The 19,113-nt window shown below is 49.4% G+C and overlaps 2 protein-coding genes across 4 annotated transcripts in view; one reads left to right on the top strand and one right to left on the bottom strand.

Moving 5' to 3' along the window:
* Positions 1 to 19: 19 nt before the first annotated feature.
* Positions 20 to 10,723, top strand: CENPT (centromere protein T). 2 transcript variants are annotated; one of them, XM_077755616.1, is made up of 13 exons: positions 20 to 379; positions 5,593 to 5,683; positions 5,824 to 5,911; positions 6,020 to 6,116; positions 6,239 to 6,375; positions 6,499 to 6,535; positions 6,749 to 6,897; positions 7,716 to 7,916; positions 8,401 to 8,700; positions 8,944 to 9,034; positions 10,043 to 10,219; positions 10,309 to 10,413; positions 10,488 to 10,723. In XM_077755616.1, the coding sequence occupies exons 1-13, from the start codon at positions 225 to 227 to the stop codon at positions 10,609 to 10,611; spliced, it is 1,752 nt and encodes a 583-aa protein (XP_077611742.1). In that variant the 5' UTR covers positions 20 to 224; the 3' UTR covers positions 10,612 to 10,723. The 2 variants fall into 2 exon arrangements, with proteins under 2 accessions (XP_077611742.1, XP_077611743.1); XM_077755617.1 differs by lacking the exon at positions 20 to 379 and adding an exon at positions 3,923 to 4,058.
* The window catches only part of TSNAXIP1 (translin associated factor X interacting protein 1), a 12,701-nt gene continuing 4,296 nt past the window's right edge, over positions 10,709 to 19,113 (bottom strand). The window contains exons 3-16 of one of the 2 annotated variants that reach the window (XM_077755613.1): positions 16,546 to 16,658; positions 16,272 to 16,398; positions 15,030 to 15,123; positions 14,269 to 14,465; positions 13,720 to 13,855; positions 13,111 to 13,280; positions 12,871 to 13,030; positions 12,665 to 12,795; positions 12,404 to 12,529; positions 12,120 to 12,272; positions 11,907 to 12,016; positions 11,570 to 11,696; positions 11,320 to 11,426; positions 10,709 to 11,113 (exon numbers count right to left, since the gene is read on the bottom strand). In XM_077755613.1, coding sequence (XP_077611739.1) covers positions 10,876 to 11,113; positions 11,320 to 11,426; positions 11,570 to 11,696; positions 11,907 to 12,016; positions 12,120 to 12,272; positions 12,404 to 12,529; positions 12,665 to 12,795; positions 12,871 to 13,030; positions 13,111 to 13,280; positions 13,720 to 13,855; positions 14,269 to 14,465; positions 15,030 to 15,123; positions 16,272 to 16,398; positions 16,546 to 16,658 — 1,989 coding nt within the window. In that variant the 3' untranslated portion in view covers positions 10,709 to 10,875. Of the gene's footprint in view, positions 11,114 to 11,319; positions 11,427 to 11,569; positions 11,697 to 11,906; positions 12,017 to 12,119; positions 12,273 to 12,403; positions 12,530 to 12,664; positions 12,796 to 12,870; positions 13,031 to 13,110; positions 13,281 to 13,719; positions 13,856 to 14,268; positions 14,466 to 15,029; positions 15,124 to 15,217; positions 15,274 to 16,271; positions 16,399 to 16,545; positions 16,659 to 19,113 lie in introns of those variants that run through there. The other variant, XM_077755615.1, reaches the window with a different exon arrangement.

Genomic DNA, 19,113 nt, shown 5'->3' with positions numbered 1-19,113 from the left:
GGACCGCCTGGGAAGGAGGACTACGCCCCCCACAATGCACCACGCCAGAAGCTGCTCACTTCCGGAGCGGGGGCGTGATAATTATAGCGGCTTTCCTGGGCGCCGCGACGGCCCACGCAGAACAGATTCTTACCCCCACCCGGTTCATCCCCGGCCGATTACAGAGGCGTATTTGGTTGCAACGCTGTCTGCTGGACCGCCCTTCGCAAGGACCTGGAATCCCGATGGGGGCGGGCGGCGCGCGCCTCTGTAGTGCGCAAGCGCCATGGGTATTTGCCACAAAAACTACAAATCCCGCAATGCCTTGCGCTGAACTTGGCTGCCGTGGCCTGGAGCGCCGCCTAAAGGAAAGTTCGGGTTACCGGGGACTAGGATTTGGGTAAGGTGGTGCTCCCTGCCGGAAGCGGTTTCGCTATCAGCGGCGGCTGTGAGTCGACGGCATTCCTGCGGGGTTTGGGTGGGGGAGTCTGGGCTTCAGTGCCCAGAAAGACCTAAGGAGCCCTTTCTCTGCGTGGAGGACTCCCCTAATTCAGCCGCTGTTTGCGTTGACTCATTGACCTAAACACCAGTCACCAGTAGGTGCCTACTATGTGGCGGGCACAGGGCAGTGAGTTGAGAACCTTGCTGGAGCTGACTGCCCAGGCCTGACTGCTGAGAGGGATGAGGGTCCGACTTTTGGATAAAAGATGTGAATGCACCCGAATGGATGTCTAATCACAGAAATAAGTTCTACAAAATAGTGAACAGTACAGAGGAAAAAACGGGAGGCGGAGACCCAGGAAGAAAAAAACAGTGAAAAGCTGAGTGGGGAGGAGTAACTGGTCCTGAGGCAAGAAAGCTAGGCTCCGCCTTTAAAAGGCCTGGAAGAAAGCAGGAGCTCCAAAAGATACCAAACTGGACTAAGTTAAAATATTTGGGATTTAATTGTGCAGAGGACTGGAAGCTGTTGAAGGGTGTTGAAGGACAGGATGGCCAAGATTTGTATTGTAACAAGACGCTTCCCAGTCCTCTACTTCTAAAGAGAAAATGTTCTAAAGGAAAAGAGAGGCTGTGGAAAACCAGGAAGGAGGCCCGGCAGTCATTTCTTGGAATTACAAGCAGCCCTCCTTTGCTGAGTTCCCCCTTTCTCCGCCTCTTGTCTTTCTTCACCCTTTCTCCTGACTCTCGCTCATAATTTTTTTTCCTAATGATTACAAACCATGTGAAATTGAAGCCTAGTATATACTAAGTATTTGATATAAAAACAAGAAAGATTCGGCTATTTAAAAGCTTGTGAGGGGCACCTGGGTGTCTCAGTCGGTTAACCGTCTGACTTAGGCTCAGGTCATGATCTCACAGTTGTGGGTTGCAGCCCCCCCACAGGGTTCTCTGTTGACAGCCTGGAGCCTGTTTCGGATTCTGTGTCTCCCTCTCTCTCTCTGCCCCTCCCTTGCTCGTGATCTTTCTCTGTCTCAAAAACAAACGACAAGAAAATTTTTTTTAATTTAAAAGCTTGTGAAAGAAAAAAAAATAACACCCCCAAGTTGTTACTTTTTTTAGTGTTTTATTATAAAAGGAACCCATATGTAAAATGTCTTGTAAACATAAAAAAAAATTTTTTTAAATGGGGCACCTGGGTGGCTCAGTGGGTTAAGCATCCAACTTCAGGTCATAATCTTGCGGTTTGTGATTTTGAGCCTGGTGTTGGGCTCTGTGCTGACAGCTCAGACCCTGGAGCCTGCTTCTTATTCTCTCTCTCTGTCTCTCTCTCTCTCTGCCCCTCCTCCATTGGTGCTCTGTCTCACTTTCAAAAATAATGTTTTGGAAAAATACAGGACAATGGGAAGTGAACTATTTGGTTCAACATCCAAACCTTACCACTGCACTTTCTGTTCACAGTTAATGTGCTCCATGGTTATTAGCACGGGTTTCACAGACCCATACCAGAAAGAAGTCCCATTCCTCCTGGCCTAAACATGTGAGATCCACAGCTTGAACCTCTTCAAACTCAGAAATGCAGTCCATGTTGAAAGATGTGCATTCATTTAGATGAATAAACAATAGTAAAAACATGAATACACACTTTGTTAAATGATTAAATGTTTATAAAATGTGTGCAGTAGAGATAAAGCAAAAGATCATTGTTACTGTTATCTGTTATTTTCTATTTTCATTGTCATACTATTACTGAGAGAATTCTATTCCTACTGTCTCAAGACCTACCTTACTTAAAAAATATTGAGAGGTCAAATTTATATCGTTTCTTCATGCACAGAACATTGAAGATGATGCTCAATAAAATGAACATTGAAGAACATTGAAGAACATTGAAGATGATGCTCAATCGTACCTTCCAGTACATAAAATCACCTCTAATCTACACATAATCTTTTATACTTAAAACATATCTAGAATGCGTAGCTTTCTCTCCACCCCCACTGCCCTGCCCACTCTCTATCTTGTCACCTCTAGAGAAAGGCTACAACTTTGTCACAAGTCTCTCTGCTTCCAGTCTTGCCTCCTCTACAAAATCTGTTGTTCACATGGGTACCAAAAAAAAAAAAAAAGAAAGAAATACGGTTATGTAATTTCTCTGCTTAAATCCCTCCAGTGGCCTATTGCATATAGATTAATGTCCAAACTCCTTTCCAAAGCCTGTAAGACCCCTACATGGTCTGCTCCTTGCCTGTCTTACTCCTCCCTCCCTCCTTTTATGCACCCAGTATTTTCTTTTTTTAAAAGTAGCAAGTATAAAGTTTAATCAATTATGTAAAACACATAGACACCTGATCTAGGAGCTAAAGGATAAGTTCATGACTCAGAACTTAAGTTCTTTTTTTTTAACTTTTTTCTTTAATGTTTTATTTATTTCTGAGAGAGAGAGAGAGACAGCATGAGCAGGGGAGGGTCAGAGAGAGAGGGAGATACAGAATCTGAAACAGCCTCCAGGCTCTGAGCTAGCTGTCAGCACAGAGCCGGATGCGGGACTTGAACCCACCAACTGTGGGATCATGACCTGAGCCGAAGTTGGACGCTTAGCCAACTGAGCCGCCCAGGCGCCCCTCACAGCTAGCTCAGAGCCTGGAGTCTGCTTCAGATTTTGTGTCTCCCTCTCTCTCTGACCCTCCCCTGCTCATGCTCGCTCGCGCTCTCTCAGAAATAAATAAAACATTTTTAAAAAGTTTCCATGAAAATTAAAGAAAGGCTGTCTTGATGAAAACTATGGTAATAGAGTCTCAGCATTAACAGAACTTTGAGAGCCAAATTTCATCTCAAAATTGCACGTGTTTGGAGATCATAACATTTCTGTGGCATCACAAACAACCCACTAACCTTTGAGTCTGCAAACTGGTCTCTTCTGAAGCTGAGTGGTCTTCACAAATGCAAATCTGACCAGGGCATGCATAGGATAAAATTAGTTTTTCCTGGCCTAAGTGTGCCTACTCAAGTAGGAGAGGGAGATGTGAATAAGAGACGTTCTAATAGTGATTGCTATTTATTAAGGGCCGCCCTACTATATATCAGACACTAGCTGAACATTATCTCAATGAGGGGCGCCTGCCTGGCTCAGTAGGTAGAACATGTGACTCTTGATCCCGGGATCCCGAGTTTGAGACCCAAGTTGATACAGAAATCACCTAAATAAACTTTAAAAAATTATCTCATTGGATCAGTACAAGTCCCTATTAGGTGGGTATTATCCTCAACTTGCAGATGAAAAAACCAAGTCTTCGACTGATTGCACGCATTTGCCTAGGTTCACTCCCTGGTAACAGTGCCTCTAAATCCAGAGTTTACAACGACCACGCCAAGAAACTCTGAGCGGGTAGGGATAGAACTGCAACTCCCATGAGGCTGCGCGGCAACCTCGCGGCCTGCCGACTCGCGAGAGTTGGCTTAAATGCGGCGGCGGGAACGCGGTGGCGCGGCCTATCTGGGCAGTTGGTAGAACGAATGGCTGAGGCGATGGCGGATACCTACAGCCCTGACAGCGAGCCTACCACGCGCACGTTGCTGCGGCGCGTGCTGGATACCGCGGACACGCGCACTCCGCAGCGACGCCGAAGTACTAGAATTGGGTACGTGAGGGCGCTGCCTGAGCATGTGAGCTACCAGAAGGACTAGGCGGTTAGGTCGCAGTGGGAGACCCCGTTTGGAAAGGGGAACTGAATCTCAGGCGCAGGATTCAGGGTTCTGAGAATTGGCTCCACCCTCCTAGCTAGGCTCAGGTCAGCTGTTGGTGGCCGCCCCCAGAAACACCTGGCTGACCGGTCTCGGGACTACAGAGCTGAAATCACGTTTGTGTCTTTGGGTTTCGGCCTCTGGTGATGAAGGAAGGGCGTTCAGAATCTGGCCTTCTGTCCTGTTCTCTTGGCCATCTTCCTCGACATCACCCCAGAATGTGTCCAAGCATCTACCGTGCTTCCTATGTGGTCCCCACCTTTCCCTGCACATTCACTCCCCTTTTCAGCTGGAGGGCCCAGCTGAAAGATGGGAAAGGAGCTAGAGAGAACAGCCTACATAGAATTCGGGAGGCAAGAACTAGAAGATGTTTTGCTAGGGAGTAGGGAATTTGGCGTGAGCTGGTGGCGGTGTCTGTCATTGGATGAAGGCTGTGGTGAGCTCATGGTGCAGAGGGTGTGGAAGTTGGCATCAGCCAGACCGGCGCAGTGCAGTTCTTTTATAGGCGCTGGGGAGCTGTTCCTTGTAGGTTTTAGACCTATAAGTGATGAGGTGGGAGCTATGCCTTGGGAATCTGAGGGAGACTGGAATGGAGAGATTAGGGCTGGAATGACCCATGTAGAAGTTGCTATCAAATCCTGTCAAGTACTGGGGCAACTGGGTGGCTCAGTCGGTTGAGCGTCCAACTTCGGCTCAGGTCATGATCTCCCGGTTCGTGGGTTCGAGCCCTGCATCGGGTTCTGTGCTGACGGCTAGCTCAGAGCCTGGAGCCTGTTTCAGATTCCGTGTCTCCCTCTCTCTCTGACCCTCCCTTGCTCACGCTGTCTCTCAGAAATTAAAAAAAAAAAAAAAAAACATTAAAAAAAATCCTGACAAGTACTTGAAAGGCTTCAAAATATTTAAAATCCTTCTTGGGTCGTTATTTTTTTTAATGTTTATTTATTTTTGAAAAAGAAAGAAAGGGTACACAAGAGGGAGAGGGGCAGGCCTCTGCCCCTCTGTTCAAGAGTGAACCCCAAGCAGGCTCTGCACTGTCAACACAGAGTTTAATGCTCAACCAAATGAGCCACCCAGGTGTTTCTCTGGGTTGTTATTTTAATGTCAGGAACGGATACTCTTCCAATTGTTCCTCTTATCTGTGTGGCTAACCTCTACTTCTAAGAAACTCAGTTCTGTAAAGCCTTCCTCAGTCCCTCTCTCTAGCTGGGTCATTATGGTTCTTCTCTATTCCCATAACCCTCAGGTTCCCCTTCATCCACAACCTTATTGATACAGAGCTCAGAATAGGTGCTAGGGGAGGGGCAAGTGGTTTCTGGTTCCTTGGCCTTGAGGGAAAAGGGCTTTAGGCCAAGATTCCTGATGAAGGCACATCTCTGCATCCTCTAGTTCACTGACCCTACTTAATTCTCAGAGCCATTGGTCTTTACACAGTGCCCAGAAATCCCTACTTGAAATACCTTCCTCCAGGAGGTTGAGCATCTCAACAAAGATGAATGTGAGACAGCGTTCCCAAAGAGCCAGGGTAAGTGCCCCAGCCCACTGACCCCTACAGGGTTCTTGCTGCATTTAGGGGTCCCTGAGGTCTAGCTCTGCTCTGGAGCCCACCTTGAGGATATCTCAAGACAAAGGAACAGACTGATTACTTGATGCTTTCACCCAAAGTCTATTGGCAGATTGGCCCATGTTCAAACCAGTGGACACCTGGAGGAACAAACACCCCGGACTCTGCTGAAGAACATCCTTCTAACTGGTGAGTGAACACTGGCTTGCTGGTCAGGGTTAGACACCAGTCCCATGGTATCTCTCATTCAGGGCAACCTGCCCTGCCAACCTTACTTTCTTCTTGCTATTTTGGCAGCCCCAGAATCTTCCATCGTGATGCCAGAGTCAGTGGTCAAGCCAGTGCCAACACCGCAGGTGGTTCAGTCTTCTAAACAGGAAAGCAGTCGGGGCAGGTGCATAGTGAATTCTCCCCTTGCACTGGGATGTTGGCAGCTCTAATCAGGGAGCCTCTTGAGGGCCCCAGAAGTGAATATTGGGCTTCCAGGCCTATCTGAGATAAGTTTCATCCTTGTAGCCTGGAGCTGCAACTTCCTGAGCTCGAGCCCCCCACAACCCTGGCTCTAGGTCTGCTGGCTCCTGGCAGGAGGAAGCGGAGGCTGAGATTGTCAGTCTTTCAGCAAGGAATAGACCAGGGGCTGCCTCTCTCCCAAGGTAAGACCCTGGACAACACCTGTGGACAACATCTCTTGTCCTCTGGAGAGGCTGAAGAGGCCTGAGACAGGGCTCTCATGAGCCTTGTAACTTATCGTGGTTTCTTTTTAAATTCTCTTGCAGAGCCTCATGGGAATGCCAGTGCCTCCTTTCTCACCAGGTGCTGTTGTCTGTTCTGGGGTTTGGTGGAGAGGCCTGGGGAGGGAGGTATTGATTGGGATGGAATCTGACCATACTGGTCCCTGCCAGTGTTAGCTTCATAGCACAATGGCTGTGTTCTAAGAGATGAGAGCCCCAGGGCAGATGGGAGGATTCTCCCAAAAATTGGGTTTCAGATACCTGACTTTCCTTTGTTCCTCCTCCCTCCCACCAGTTCCCTCAACTTGACCTTTGCCACACCTCTTCAGCCACAGTCAGTGCAGAGGCCTGGTTTGGCTCGCAGACCTCCCACCCGCCGAGCTGTAGATGTGGGTGCATTTTTGCAGGATTTGCAAGATACTTCCCTGGCCTTGGCTTCTCCAGGTAAGGTTGAGATTTCCCTCTTCTACCCTGTGGGAAAAGCTCCCCTACTTCCATGGGAGGTATTACTGAGTCCAGGATTACTCCTCTGTCAGGTCAAGGACAGTGAACAAGCCTGACTAGCAGGTCTATGAAGAGTTTCTGCTTCCTTTCTATAAGATGCCCCTTGTCTAAAAAATTTTTTTAATGTTTTATTTATTTCTGAGAAAGAGAGAGTGTGAGCAGGGGAGGGTCAGAGAGAGAGGGAGATACAGAATCTGAAACAGCCTCCAGGCTCTGAGCTAGCTGTCAGCACAGAGCCTGATGCAGGACTCGAACCCACGAACCACGAGATCATGACCTGAGCTGAAGTCGGATGCTTAAACGACTGAGCCACCCAGGTGCCCCAAGATGCCCCTTGTATAAATAGAGCTCCAATTTTAGTCCCACTTTTTAAGAAGCTAGAGGGCTGAGGGTAGGAAAGGTGTGGTATGGTGATTGGAACTTTTGGGAAGATTGATATAGGGGTCAGGTTTCAGGATCAGCTGGCCAGTCAGAACTGACTGGGGAGCCTGCTTCCAGAAGAAAAGTCAAGTTTTACTAGAGTAAGAGGAGGGTTCCAGGCAGAGGGAGCAGAGTGAGAAGTAAAATGGAGGTGTGGGTGAGCAGTTTGGATGGGACAAGCCATGGTGGGTAGGAATGCCAGGCCAAGAAGCAGGAAGATCACTGTGGAAGCTCTCTTAGAATACTAGGAAGTTTTCTCTAAAGGTCACTTGGGGCAAACTCATAGGGCCCACTGTCCAGGCCCTGGTGACAGAGTGTCAACTGTGTTTGATCTCTAGGTAACAGCCTCAGAACCCCTGCTGCTACCCTGCCAACGGACACCGTGTTGGAGGACACTCAGCCCTTCTCCCAGCCCTTGGTTGGCCATTCTCCCAGTGTGTACCACTCCCTGCCCTATCTCTTTCACACTGAGGCTAAAGATGCTGAGAAGGCTGTCAGTCACAGGACACAGAGCAATGGGCCTAGGCTGCAGAACCACAGTGAGTATGTGGGCTTTTCCTTCCTCTGGCCCCTATGTGTGTCCTGCAGAGCCCCATGGCTGTTGGTCCCTTGTACATCTCAGAGCAGAGTTAGTGTTGGGCCAGGGTAAACTACCCTGGGTCTGCCTCTGGGCTTTCCTTCTCAGTGAGCTAGAGCGGGTTTTATTACTCTACCTTTAAAAAAAAATTTTTTTTTTAACGTTTGTTTATTTTTGAGAGAGAGAGAGACACACACACAACATGAGTTGGAGAGGGGCAGAGGGAGAGAGGGAGACAGAATCTGAAGCAGGATCCAGGCTCTGAGGTGTCAGCACAGAGCCCAACTTGGGGCTCAAGACTCATGAACCGCGAGATCATGACCTGAGCCGAAGTCAGAAGGTTAACTGACTGAGCCACCCAGGCACCCCTTATTACTCTATCTTTATCCTTGAGCTACCTCCTTGGCCTACTGCTTCTCTAGCTTGTATTCTCTCCCTTGATTCAGGTCCTGGAAAACCAGCCCAACTTCTGCCAACAAAGGCAAAGAAGGTTGATGCCCTTGCTATGAGCTTCACAAATACCAGCAGTGCTATCTCTGGAGAAGATGAAGTAGAGCCCTCACAAGATGTAGTTAGTGAAGAGGCAGAGGAAATGATGGAGGAAAGTTTGAATATGGGCGAAGTGAAGGACACAACAGGAACACAAGGATCTGTCAGGACAGAAAAGTCTGAGAGACATGCAGAAATGACAGAAGCTTTTGAAGCCAAGGAACCAGAAGGATCTTCAGGAGATAAGGACATCTCTGGTAGGACAGGGATGAGGGAATGACTGGGTGACAGCTACATTCAGTCCCTAATCTGAGGAGTTATACATCTGGGTTGTTTTTCCTGGCAAAGTAATCTTGGGTCAAGGAGACTCTGAGGGGCCCATTGCTTGGCTGCCAGAGGTAGATGGGGCCCTTGAGAAAAAGGAAAGGAGGCTGTGGGTCTTCAGAGTTGGGTGGGATGGTCAAGCCTGAGCCCCCTATAATCCTGCCTTTCCTCTATAGCAAGTCCAGAATTGGCCTCCAGCACCACTGAGTTTCTTCAAACCAGGCAACTTCAGTTTCCTAAGTCAGCCCCACCACCTAGCACTGCCATGTAAGATTCTATGACTTTGTTTTGCATGGGCTTCTTGGGAAGGGAGCAGGCTTCTGAGCTTGGCATTGAGTACCACAGGGTTATCCCCCTTCTCATTAGTAGGCAGATGATCACCCAGGAGAGCACCCTGAGGTGGGGTTGGTGAGGCTTACTGAGTACATCTGCCATCCTGGTGCATACTTCCAGGTTCTGAGAGGAACTTTGGTAGGGCGAAGTTCCTAAGTTAGTATATAGTCAGAGAAGGCTTCCCAGAGGATGATTAGCAGAATCAAATAGGCAGCAAAGGGCTGAGGGGAAGGCATGCCCCTATAGAGGCCTGAGGATCATAGGCCTGAGCAAGTACCAGTTTGTGTAATAAGTCTAGACTGGGACATTGGGTCCAGACTGGAGGATCAGGGCCCCAGGGAAAGACCAGGTCTCTATGTGGTCCTCTGTCCCCACTGCCCCTCAGCACATAGTTGGAGTTATTAGTCCAGGTTAGCCAAGGAGCACATGGGCCCTAGTCTTGGCAGGAGCCAGTAAGACTTGTTTTTGGTTTTTTGTTTTGTTTTTAAGTTTATTTATTTTGAGAGAGAATCCCAAGTAGTCTCCACACTGTGAGCACAGAGCCTGATTCGGGGCTTGAACTCATGAACCATGAGATCATGACCTGAGCCAAGATCAAGGGTCAGATGCTCAACCAACAGAGCCACCCAGGCACCTCAAAACTTGTGTGTGTGTGTTTTTTTTTTTTAATGTTTTATTTATTTCTAGGAGAGAGAGAGAGAGAGACAGCATGAGCAGGGGAGGGTCAGAGAGAGAGGGAGTCACAGACTGTAACAGGCTCCAGGCTCTGAGCTGGCAGTCAGCACAGAGCCCGATGCGGGGCTTGAACCCACGAACTGCAAGATCATGACCTAAGCGAAAGTCGGACACTTAACCGACTAAGCCACCCAGGCGCCCCTCAAAACTTGTTTTTGATTAGGGACCTCTTCATGCAGCATTTTAGCTAACCACTCTTGCCCCCAGCTTATCTTCAGAGGATCTGGAGCCTCTCCCAACCAGGCTTCCTCCCAGGGCCAGAACCCTTGGCCCCAGGCCCCGTCAAGATCCCTACAAGACTGGACTGAGCCACTATGCGAAACTCTTCAGCTTCTATGCTAGGATGCCCATGGAGAAGAAGGCTCTTGAGATGGTGGAGAAGTGGTGAGTCCTGAACACTCAGGGTGGGGAGACGAGCCCCTCAGATCATGAACAGTCTGTTCAGTCTGTTCTACCCCAACCCTCTTTGGCAGCCTGGACAAGTATTTCCAGCATCTTTGTGATGACCTGGAGGTGTTTGCTTCTCATGCTGGCCGCAAGACTGTGAGGCCAGAGGACCTGGAATTGCTGATGCATCGGTAAGTGGGCAGAAGCAGGGAGGTGCTGGGTGTGGGAGTGCTGACACTGATTCTATATCTATCCTCTGCTACAGGCAGGGCCTAGTCAACGACCAAGTCTCCCTGCATGTGCTTGTGGAGCGGCACCTGCCCCTGGAGTACCGGCAGCTGCTCATCCCTTGTGCATTCAGTGGCAACTCTGTCTTCCCTGCTCAGTAGTGGTCAGGCCTCAACATTCACCCAGTCCCCACATAGGGCCAGTTGGCCTCCACATACTCTTCCAGGTCTCCTCCCCCACTTGCCCACCATCAATAAAGTGTCACAAACAGAATGTTCTGTGTTTTGGTGCATATTTGGAGGGACCAATACCCTTCCCTCTTTTCAATTCCCCAGCACAATCTGGAGAATAGGTTCAGACAAATAATTTTATACTAAAAGTTAGGGGTTAGGCGCACTGGGCCACTCAGGCTGCCCATAGTGCCCCTAGCTTGCAGCCTCCTGCTCTCGAGGCCCCATGCGCCTGAAGTCAATCATCTGAAGCCGTTCCAGGACCATCTTGAGCTGTTCCACCATGCCTTCTTCCTTCTCTTCACCCTCAGGCAGTTCTGTCATGGGGAGCTGGAAGGCCTGGCTCAAGTAGCTATTCAGGGTCTGTTTGTCCAGGCTGGGATCAACGTTCATCAGGGCTTCACGTACCTTGGGTATGGTTACTTTATCACGGCTACCCCACAAAGAAAGAGAGATAGGCCTTGACCCTTTCTATACCCCAGACCCCAAGATATCCTCTGCTGAGCTTGAGCAGTATGTAGTACCCAGCAACAAGCTCAGTGCACTGGGAGATCCAAGGCCTTGAGATGCCACCCTGTGGCCCAACCTGCAAGACATGTCTATGGCTAGGTGGGCCTGAGGACCTCAGGAGTTACTCACAGTTCCAGGCCCAGCTCTTGCTTTAGCTCCTGTAAGTACTCATCCTTTTCTTCCATGTACTGTTCCCACAGCTTTTGCACAAAGGGCATACTCTGGCCCTCCTCATCCTGGGAGGGTCCACAAGGCAGGGTGAGGACACGTTGGTTGGGGTCCAGCAGAGGCTAGGGCAGGGCTGGGCGAGTTCCTGGACAACCCCAACTCCCTGACATACACACACCCCTCACACACACACACACACACACACACCTACCTCTATAAACAACAAGCGGTAGTTGAGCAAGTCTGCGTTGCTACTATTAGGATGCCAGCCCCCTGCCTCCATCAACTCCTGAATTCTCTCTTCCTTCTTAAAGGGGAATGTGCTCTTGAGGACAGTGCTATGGGGAGACACGAAGGCCAACAGGCCTGGCTGAGCCCTACCCACTTATCTTTCTGTACCACTCTGCCAGCCCCACTACTGCTCAAAAGGGACGACAAGCATTGAGGCTGTGAGCCCTTCCTGTCAGGCTCCCCTTCCCCTGCACACCTGGGAGCCTGTCAGAGGAAGTGTTGGGCAAGAGTTTGTGGTGGCTGGACTGGTCTCTCACCTTAAGTTTTCCATGGTTATCAGCCCCTCGTTCTGACTGTCAGCATTTGTCATCTCCTTCAGCAACTGTACCGCTGTCTCCTTCTGTTTGATGTACACACTCTCACTCCTCTACAGGGAAGGAAGCATTGACAAATTTGCTGCTTCCTGGAGTGGTAGGGATAGAGCTGGCCGATGTTGGGGACAAAGGGTGAAGGGCCAGGTCCAACCTCACCTTTCCCATCAAGATTGCATAGAACTGACTCATGACCTCATTAGAGCGGAAGAGCTTGATATTTTCAAAAATGGTGTAAGCCCAGGCCATGGCATCACCAGGTCCAAAGCGATACTCCAGGAAATTGAAGAAAAAATCTGAGAATTTCTCTTTCTGCAGGGTTAGGCATGACTGCTTAGTAACCCAGCCCAATGGTGGGTTGGCCCTCCTCCCCAACACCTTGATGGAATTCCCCGGAGGACTCTGGAGGCCATACCAGGCCAAAATGGCCCATAAGATCTGACCTGCTCCTCAGCAAGACGTTCCTTCCAGGCATCCTTGAGGAGGTTTACCACATCCTTCTTGGTTGGCTTCTTGTTCTCCACAATACCATCAAATCGAAGGAAAGGAGGGATGGCTTCCCCATAGCCCTGGAAGGTACAGTGTCAGCTCATCTCTGGGCCCAGGCAGAGCCCAAGATGGTTCCCCCAGAATCTCAAGTCTTAGCAGCAAGACCTGGCTGTTCTGACTCTGGTCCCAAGCCTCCCGAGCCCAGGGACCCCTACCAGACCATGAAAGAAGTCTTTTTCCCGGAGTAGCCCCTCGCCAATCTCCTCCAGGAGCACATCCACCAGCTGGTCACTGTTCTTGCCCTCGGCCAGCATTTGCCAGCGATCTGGGCCCCCAGCCACCACATCTGCAGGTGGGAAGAGGGAGCTGGAGTCCAACCACATGGTTGAACATTCCCTGAGAGCCCAATTGCCATCATTACCTTCACACTTGGTCCAGTCAGGCCGTGGTGTAGAGGTGCGCTGGATCTCCTGGAGCTCAGAATAAAACTGGTCCCGCTCCTTCAGTGTGGTCATGTGCAACTGGAGCAATATCTCGTGCTCCTTGCAGACCTCTTCATAGTCCCCTCTCAGGCTGTCCAACTATGGACAAGGTGATTGATCCTTGCTACCCACCTGTGTGACCCTGCCCTACCCTGCCAGACCTGCCTGCCCACCAGCACCTGCTCCTGCAGCTCCTTGTTGGTCTTCTCCTGCATTTCAAAGTCCCTCCTGGGTACAACATCTCCAAAGTTGGCTTTCATGGTGTTGAGTTCCATCTGTGTGCGGGTCAGGTCTTGCCGGGTCATCTTCAGAGCCAGTGTTAACTTAACAGGGTCCTCGCCCCAGATGCCTGTCAGGGTACCGGCCAGCTTGCATTACCCTGGCTCTATAGCCCAGGGCAGGGTTAGAGTGCCCCTCAGGGCTTGTCCCAGGTCCTTCTCTCCCTACTTGGGAAGCTCTGGGTCTTTTCCATAACACTAATAGCTTAGAACTTTGAGCTTAAACAGAGAAGTCCAGGACATGGGGTACCAGGCCTGTCCTGTTCTCAGGGAGTCTCAGCTGCCTCAGCTGCCAACAATTGTTTCCTACTTAAACAATGAATCTGTGGTTCTCAGTCCAGCTCAGAAGATCCACAGACCCAGGCAGCAGCAAGAATATCCTAACACCCCCCACCACCACCACCACCAGTCCCAGCATTATGAATGGGAGACATTAGAGAAGTTGAATGGGGATAAGTGGCGAGACTCCCTAGTGCCTTCTCAGGGGAAAGAAACCCACCTTAGGCTTACCTGGGGACTGGGCTAGTGACATGTCTTCCCGCTGGTACCGCAGCTCGTTCAAGTCTGCAATGAGGATCTTGCGGGCATCTCGCTCACTGAGGTAGTGCAGGTACTCCTCAGCCAAGTTCTTCCTCAGTTTGGACACCTGTTGGAAAGGTGGCTGTGTGGTCAAGGGACTGTACTTAGCTAGCCATCAGAGGGGATGGGATGAGGGTGGGTGTACACATCAGGAGCTGGGAACAGAAAAGATAAAGGAAGGAGACTGGCCATTCCTGAGAAACCAGCAAAGTGCCACTGTTTCCTCCTGTGGAGAAAGTCTGGGAGCCAAGAAGCAGGACTGCTGTGATTTGGCGACACATGGAGCCAGTGCTAAGCCAATGAAGAAGACAGAATGTGAAAGTAGGGCCTCCAGAGGTAGGTGGTGGCTCAGTATATCATCCCAGGCAGAAGGGTAGAGAGTTAAGGGGGTCACCTTAGTAGTGCCCAAGGCTTCAGGTCACCCCTGGGCTGGAGGTAACAGTAATTCAGGGAGTTGGTCACCACCCTACTCCCATTCACCTCGCTCTGCAATGAGATCTTCTCCTCATTCTTTTTGTCAATGAGTTTTAGCAAATTCATCTTCTCTTTCTTCAGCATGGAGATTTCATATTTCTCCTCAGCTCTCATGGCCAGGATCCTCTCGTTGCAGTCCTCATTCACAGTGACAAGCTTGGCCTTCAGGGGCTCCAGAGTCCGAATCTTCTCCCTCTGGTGGGCTAAGCAGGGACAGGTAGAAGACTCCCTTTGAGACCATGGAGAGCGAACAGGCAGGAGACATTGATCCAAGGTTACAGTAAGTGGCTATGTCCCTTGCAAACTCCAGGAGTCTATGCATGCCTTGTTCAAAACGTGGCCCCTGGTTGAAGCCTTCCTGCATTTATGTTTAAACCAGAGACATAGTCTATTTGAGGACTGGGGTTTCATCTATGCCCTTTCTCTCTATAGCCTTTAGTCCTACTGCTGTACCATGCCCAGCACCTCCTAAGCCTGACTGGGGAGCCTCATTACTTCCCTGAGGTACTCACTCCCTCCTGGGCGTCACTCTCAATAGTAAAGTTGCTTTCTTTCCTACGGATACTACCTTACCAATACTCCCAAGGACAGGAGGTGGTCAGGTGCTCTATCACAGGACAGTGTAAGCAAAAAGGGTGAACAAGGCTTGGTGACCTCAAGGCCTAATTAGTAGCTGCCCCAACACTGCTGTATAACCCCACAAGGTCAGAGTTGGATCCTTTCCATTCCTTCCAGACTGGACCCAGGCATAGAGGCTTCAGTCTTACCCAGCATCACCTCATAGGCATTCTTGATGGAAGACAGCAATGGCTTGTACGTTTTAAAGTCCTCTATGAAGAACTCAAAGATTTCCCTGTAAGGCTGGCAAGAAAAGGGGACCTGTCACCTCCTGGCCTATAGCTGCCACACTGTTAAGTTTAGAAATATTGTAGCATGAAACTGCCTGGTGACTCACATTCAAATAAATGCCCCTGGGCACAACATGGGTTTCAGTGTCAGGAAGCTGAGGGGTAGCTCTGTCCCTCTCAACTGTTCTCTGGAGGCTTCTCCTGGTACTACCTCTGAAGCCTGGCAGATGACCTGGGTCAGGGCTGCCCCCTCTGTATCTTGAGCCCAACTCTGGCTCACCAGGCAGCCAGCCTCCTCCAAGCACTGTGCCTTAGTTAGCGTCTCACCATCATCCCCTTGCCATCATACAGACCTGTAAGGGCAGGAGGAGGTTGAAGGCTCTAGCTTTGTATTCTGATCTCCAGGTAAAGGTGTGGTTTCCTGTCCAATTTGTACATACAGAAGTTTTGGGCACAGCATTATGTTCTGGAGTTAGCACAGGCTCTGGACTCAGCCCCAAGTTCATATCCCGTCCCTACTACTTCATAGCTGTATGCCTTCTCTGAACTTCTGCTTCCTTGTTGATGAGGTACCTTCAGCCTATGAGATTGTATACAAGGCCCCATTCAGGGCCTGGCACACAGATGGTGCTCAGCAAGTGCTTCTGTCTGTGACTAAGTCAGAAGTACGGGATTTCCCGTCATCATCCCTGTTTGAACAGGGATTTGGTGATTCCATCCTTAATATGTACCAGAATCTAGTCTCCATCTAGGTTTCTCTGTGTCTGGGTTAAGTTCCCCAAGCTTAGGTCTGTCATCTCTAGGCTGATAAACACTGTATGACCCCTGTCTGCCCAATTGCCAGGATTCAGGCTCCATTCACTGATGTCCAACAACCCAAACTAGGCACTGGGAATCACAAAGCTGAAGGAACTGGAGACAGCAGTCAGTCCACCTGACTCAGGTGTGGAAACTCAAGCCTCAGGAGAGATTTGGTTCCATACTGGCAGTTTTGCCTGCTCACTGACTTTGTCATAGAACTTGTTTCCCTTACCAGGAATAGGGACCCAAAAGAGAAGGGAGAGGATAGTGTCTCCTGAAGTCTGAATGCTCAGTCCTAGTGAGTAAGGTTTCCTCCCACCGGTCCTCCTGCCCTCCCCACAGCTATTCTGTGGCTCTGACCTGCAGCCTCAGCTCCTGGGCGGAATCTGTGCTCAGGTCCAGCAGGAGGAGCTCCTTGCGTAGGTAGTTCTCTAGCTGCTCCAGGTACCTCGGCTTAGTAGTGCCCAGGGGCTGCTGCTGCCAACTACTGCAGGGTATGGTGGGATGAGATGTGATGGGCACCCCACAGGGCTCTTGCATCCTTGGTCTGGGGCAGCACACATCCCTGTGCTGTCTCTGAGCCCAGTGCTGGGTCTGTACCAGCCCATCCACCATAGTGCTGACCCTGGCTTACCCTGTTCGTTTCCGGTGATCATATGAACAGGGCTTTCGATTATGCAGAATGGTCTGACCACTGGTGTATGTGGGCCATGGGGACAGGTGGCCACCAATGGACAACTGACAGGACTGCAGGAAGAGACAGGTGAGGTTACCAAAGCAACATTGCTCCCATTCCTAATGCTCCTCCTCCCTCTACTCTTAAATCCCCCCCCCACACACACACACACATCTCTTTCTCTCTCTTTTTTAAAAGTAGGCTCCACACCCAACATGGTGCTTGAACTCATGACTCTAAGATCAAGAGTCACGTGCTATACTGACTGAGCCAGCCGGGTATTCTTCCCCAACATCTCTCTCCCTCTCTTTCTTTTTAAAAAAAAATTTTTTTTTTTTTTGAGAGATAGAGGGCAAGCAGGGGAGGGCAGAGAGAGATGGAGACAGAATCCGAAGCAGGCTCTAGACTGTCTAGCTGTCTAGACTGTCTAGCTGTCACCACAGAACCCAACGCAGGGCTCAAACTCAGGTGAGATCATGACCTGAGCCAAAGTCGGATGCTTCACCGACTGAGCCACCCAGGCACCCCCAACATCTCTTAATATGGGTCATAATTAAGAATGTGGGGGGTGCCTGGGTGGCTCAGTTGGTTGGGTATCTGACTTTGGCTCAGGTCATGATCTCGTGGTTCGTGAGTTCGAGCCAGAGTCAGGCTCTGTGCTGACAGCTCAGAGCCTGGAGTCTGCTTTGGATTCTGTGTCTTCCTCTCTCTCTGCCCCTTGCCCGCTTGCACTGTCTCTCTCTCTCTCTCTCTGTCTCAAAAATAAACAAACATTAAAAAATTTTTAAAAATGCCCTTGAGAAAGTAATAAAATTTATTTTAAAAAACATGTGGGCCTTAGCAGCAGGTAGTGTCTAAAGCCAATACAGATTACCAGGCGGGGATGGGCCCTGACTGGAGGGGACTAGAAAAGGCTAATATCTTGAAGGAGGAGGTGATAATGTCTGTCATGTTCATTCAGTAAAGCTAGGAGGAACTGAGGTCACTCTGGGAGAGGGGGTATATCTCAGGTTTAGAGGCAGGGCACACAGACTGCCTGGGTAGCACCAACACCTCAGGGAAACAACAAGATTTTTTAAAATGTTTTATTTATTTTTGAGAGACAGAGAAAGACAGAACGTGTATGAGAGGGGAAGGGGTAGAGAGAGAGGGGAACACAGAATCCAAAGCAGGCTCCACCCTGAGCTGTCAGCACAGAGCCTGATGTGGGACTCAAACTCACAAACTGTGAGATGATGACCTGAGCCGATATCTGATGCTCAACTGACTGAGCCACCCAGGTGTTCCAACAGCAAGAATTTTAAAGAGCTGTGGGGGCAGCTGGGTGGCTCAGTCGGTTCAGCGTCTGACTTCAGCTTAGGTATAATCTCACAGTTGTTGGACTTGAGCCCTGGTTTGGGCTCTGTGCTGACAGCTCAGAGCCTGGAGCCTCCTTCAGATTCTGTGTCTCCCTCTCTCTCTGCCCCTCTCCAGCTCATGTTCTATCTGTCTGTCTGTCTGTCTCTCTCAGAAATAACATCAAAAATTTTAAAAAAATTAAAGAGGTATGAATAGGGGCCCATGTTCAAGGAGAGAGCAGGCTGATTGAGGCTGAGGCCTGGGGTGGCCAGTGTAGAGGGAGTCAGAGATGGAGCAGCAGCTTTATGCAGAAGGGCTGCCTGCAAAGCCTTACTTATGAGGGTGAAAAAATTAATAAATTCCTAAGTACCTAGAAATTAGAAAACTCCTAAGTGTCTAAAAAACAGAAGTAATCATGGAATGTTTAGAAAAAGATTTAATGTGGAAATATGCTAACCCTATAGCTCTAAGGGTTAATTGAAGCCTGAAATTAGGGAATAAGCACAACTAGGTAAAAATGGAAGTCCAGAAAAAAACCAGAAGAAATAATATAAAAAGTTATGATAGGCCATTGGATGCTTAATTTTTCTATAACTGTACATTTTTCAAAAATTTCTGGTGTGGCCAGGGGATGGGGGGCGGGGGCTCAGTTGGTTGAGTGTCTGACTTCAGCTCAGGTCATGATCTTGAGGTCCGTGAGTTCAAGCCTGCATAGGCTATCTGTGTTGATAGCTTAGAGGCTGGAGCCTGCTTTGGATTCTGTGTCTCTCTCTCTGCCCCTCCCCTGCTCACGCTCTGTCTCTCTCCATCTCTCAAAAATAAATAAACGTTAAAAAAAATTAAAAAGAAAGGAAGAAAGCCTTAAACTTTCTTTTTGTTTGAGAAGAACTATCAAGAATAAATTTTTTTTAAATGCCAAGTAATCCTGAAAGACACCCGGGAATTTGTCAAAGAAGCATCTAACCCTAGTGAATTAATGATAAGTTTTTGAGACTTTCAAAAGGCCAGGATTTGTTTTCTGTCTGCCGTTTCTGTGGGGAGAAAACATAATCATCCTATGTTGATTCCTGGGCAAGTGTGACTTCCAGGTCTTGGTTATTACCAGCTGGCCTCCACCAGCAGATGGTTGCAAAAAAGAGATGTTTCAAGGGCACTCCTAGATCTCTGCTTCCTCCCGCAGGTGAAAAA

This window comes from Crocuta crocuta, unplaced genomic scaffold (genome assembly GCF_008692635.1).
Source record: "Crocuta crocuta isolate KB4526 unplaced genomic scaffold, BGI_CrCroc_1.0 scaffold152, whole genome shotgun sequence".
Classification (NCBI taxonomy): domain Eukaryota; kingdom Metazoa; phylum Chordata; class Mammalia; order Carnivora; family Hyaenidae; genus Crocuta; species Crocuta crocuta.
The sequence above is the reverse complement of the archived record's forward strand: the minus strand, read 5'-3'. Positions and strand labels throughout refer to the sequence as shown.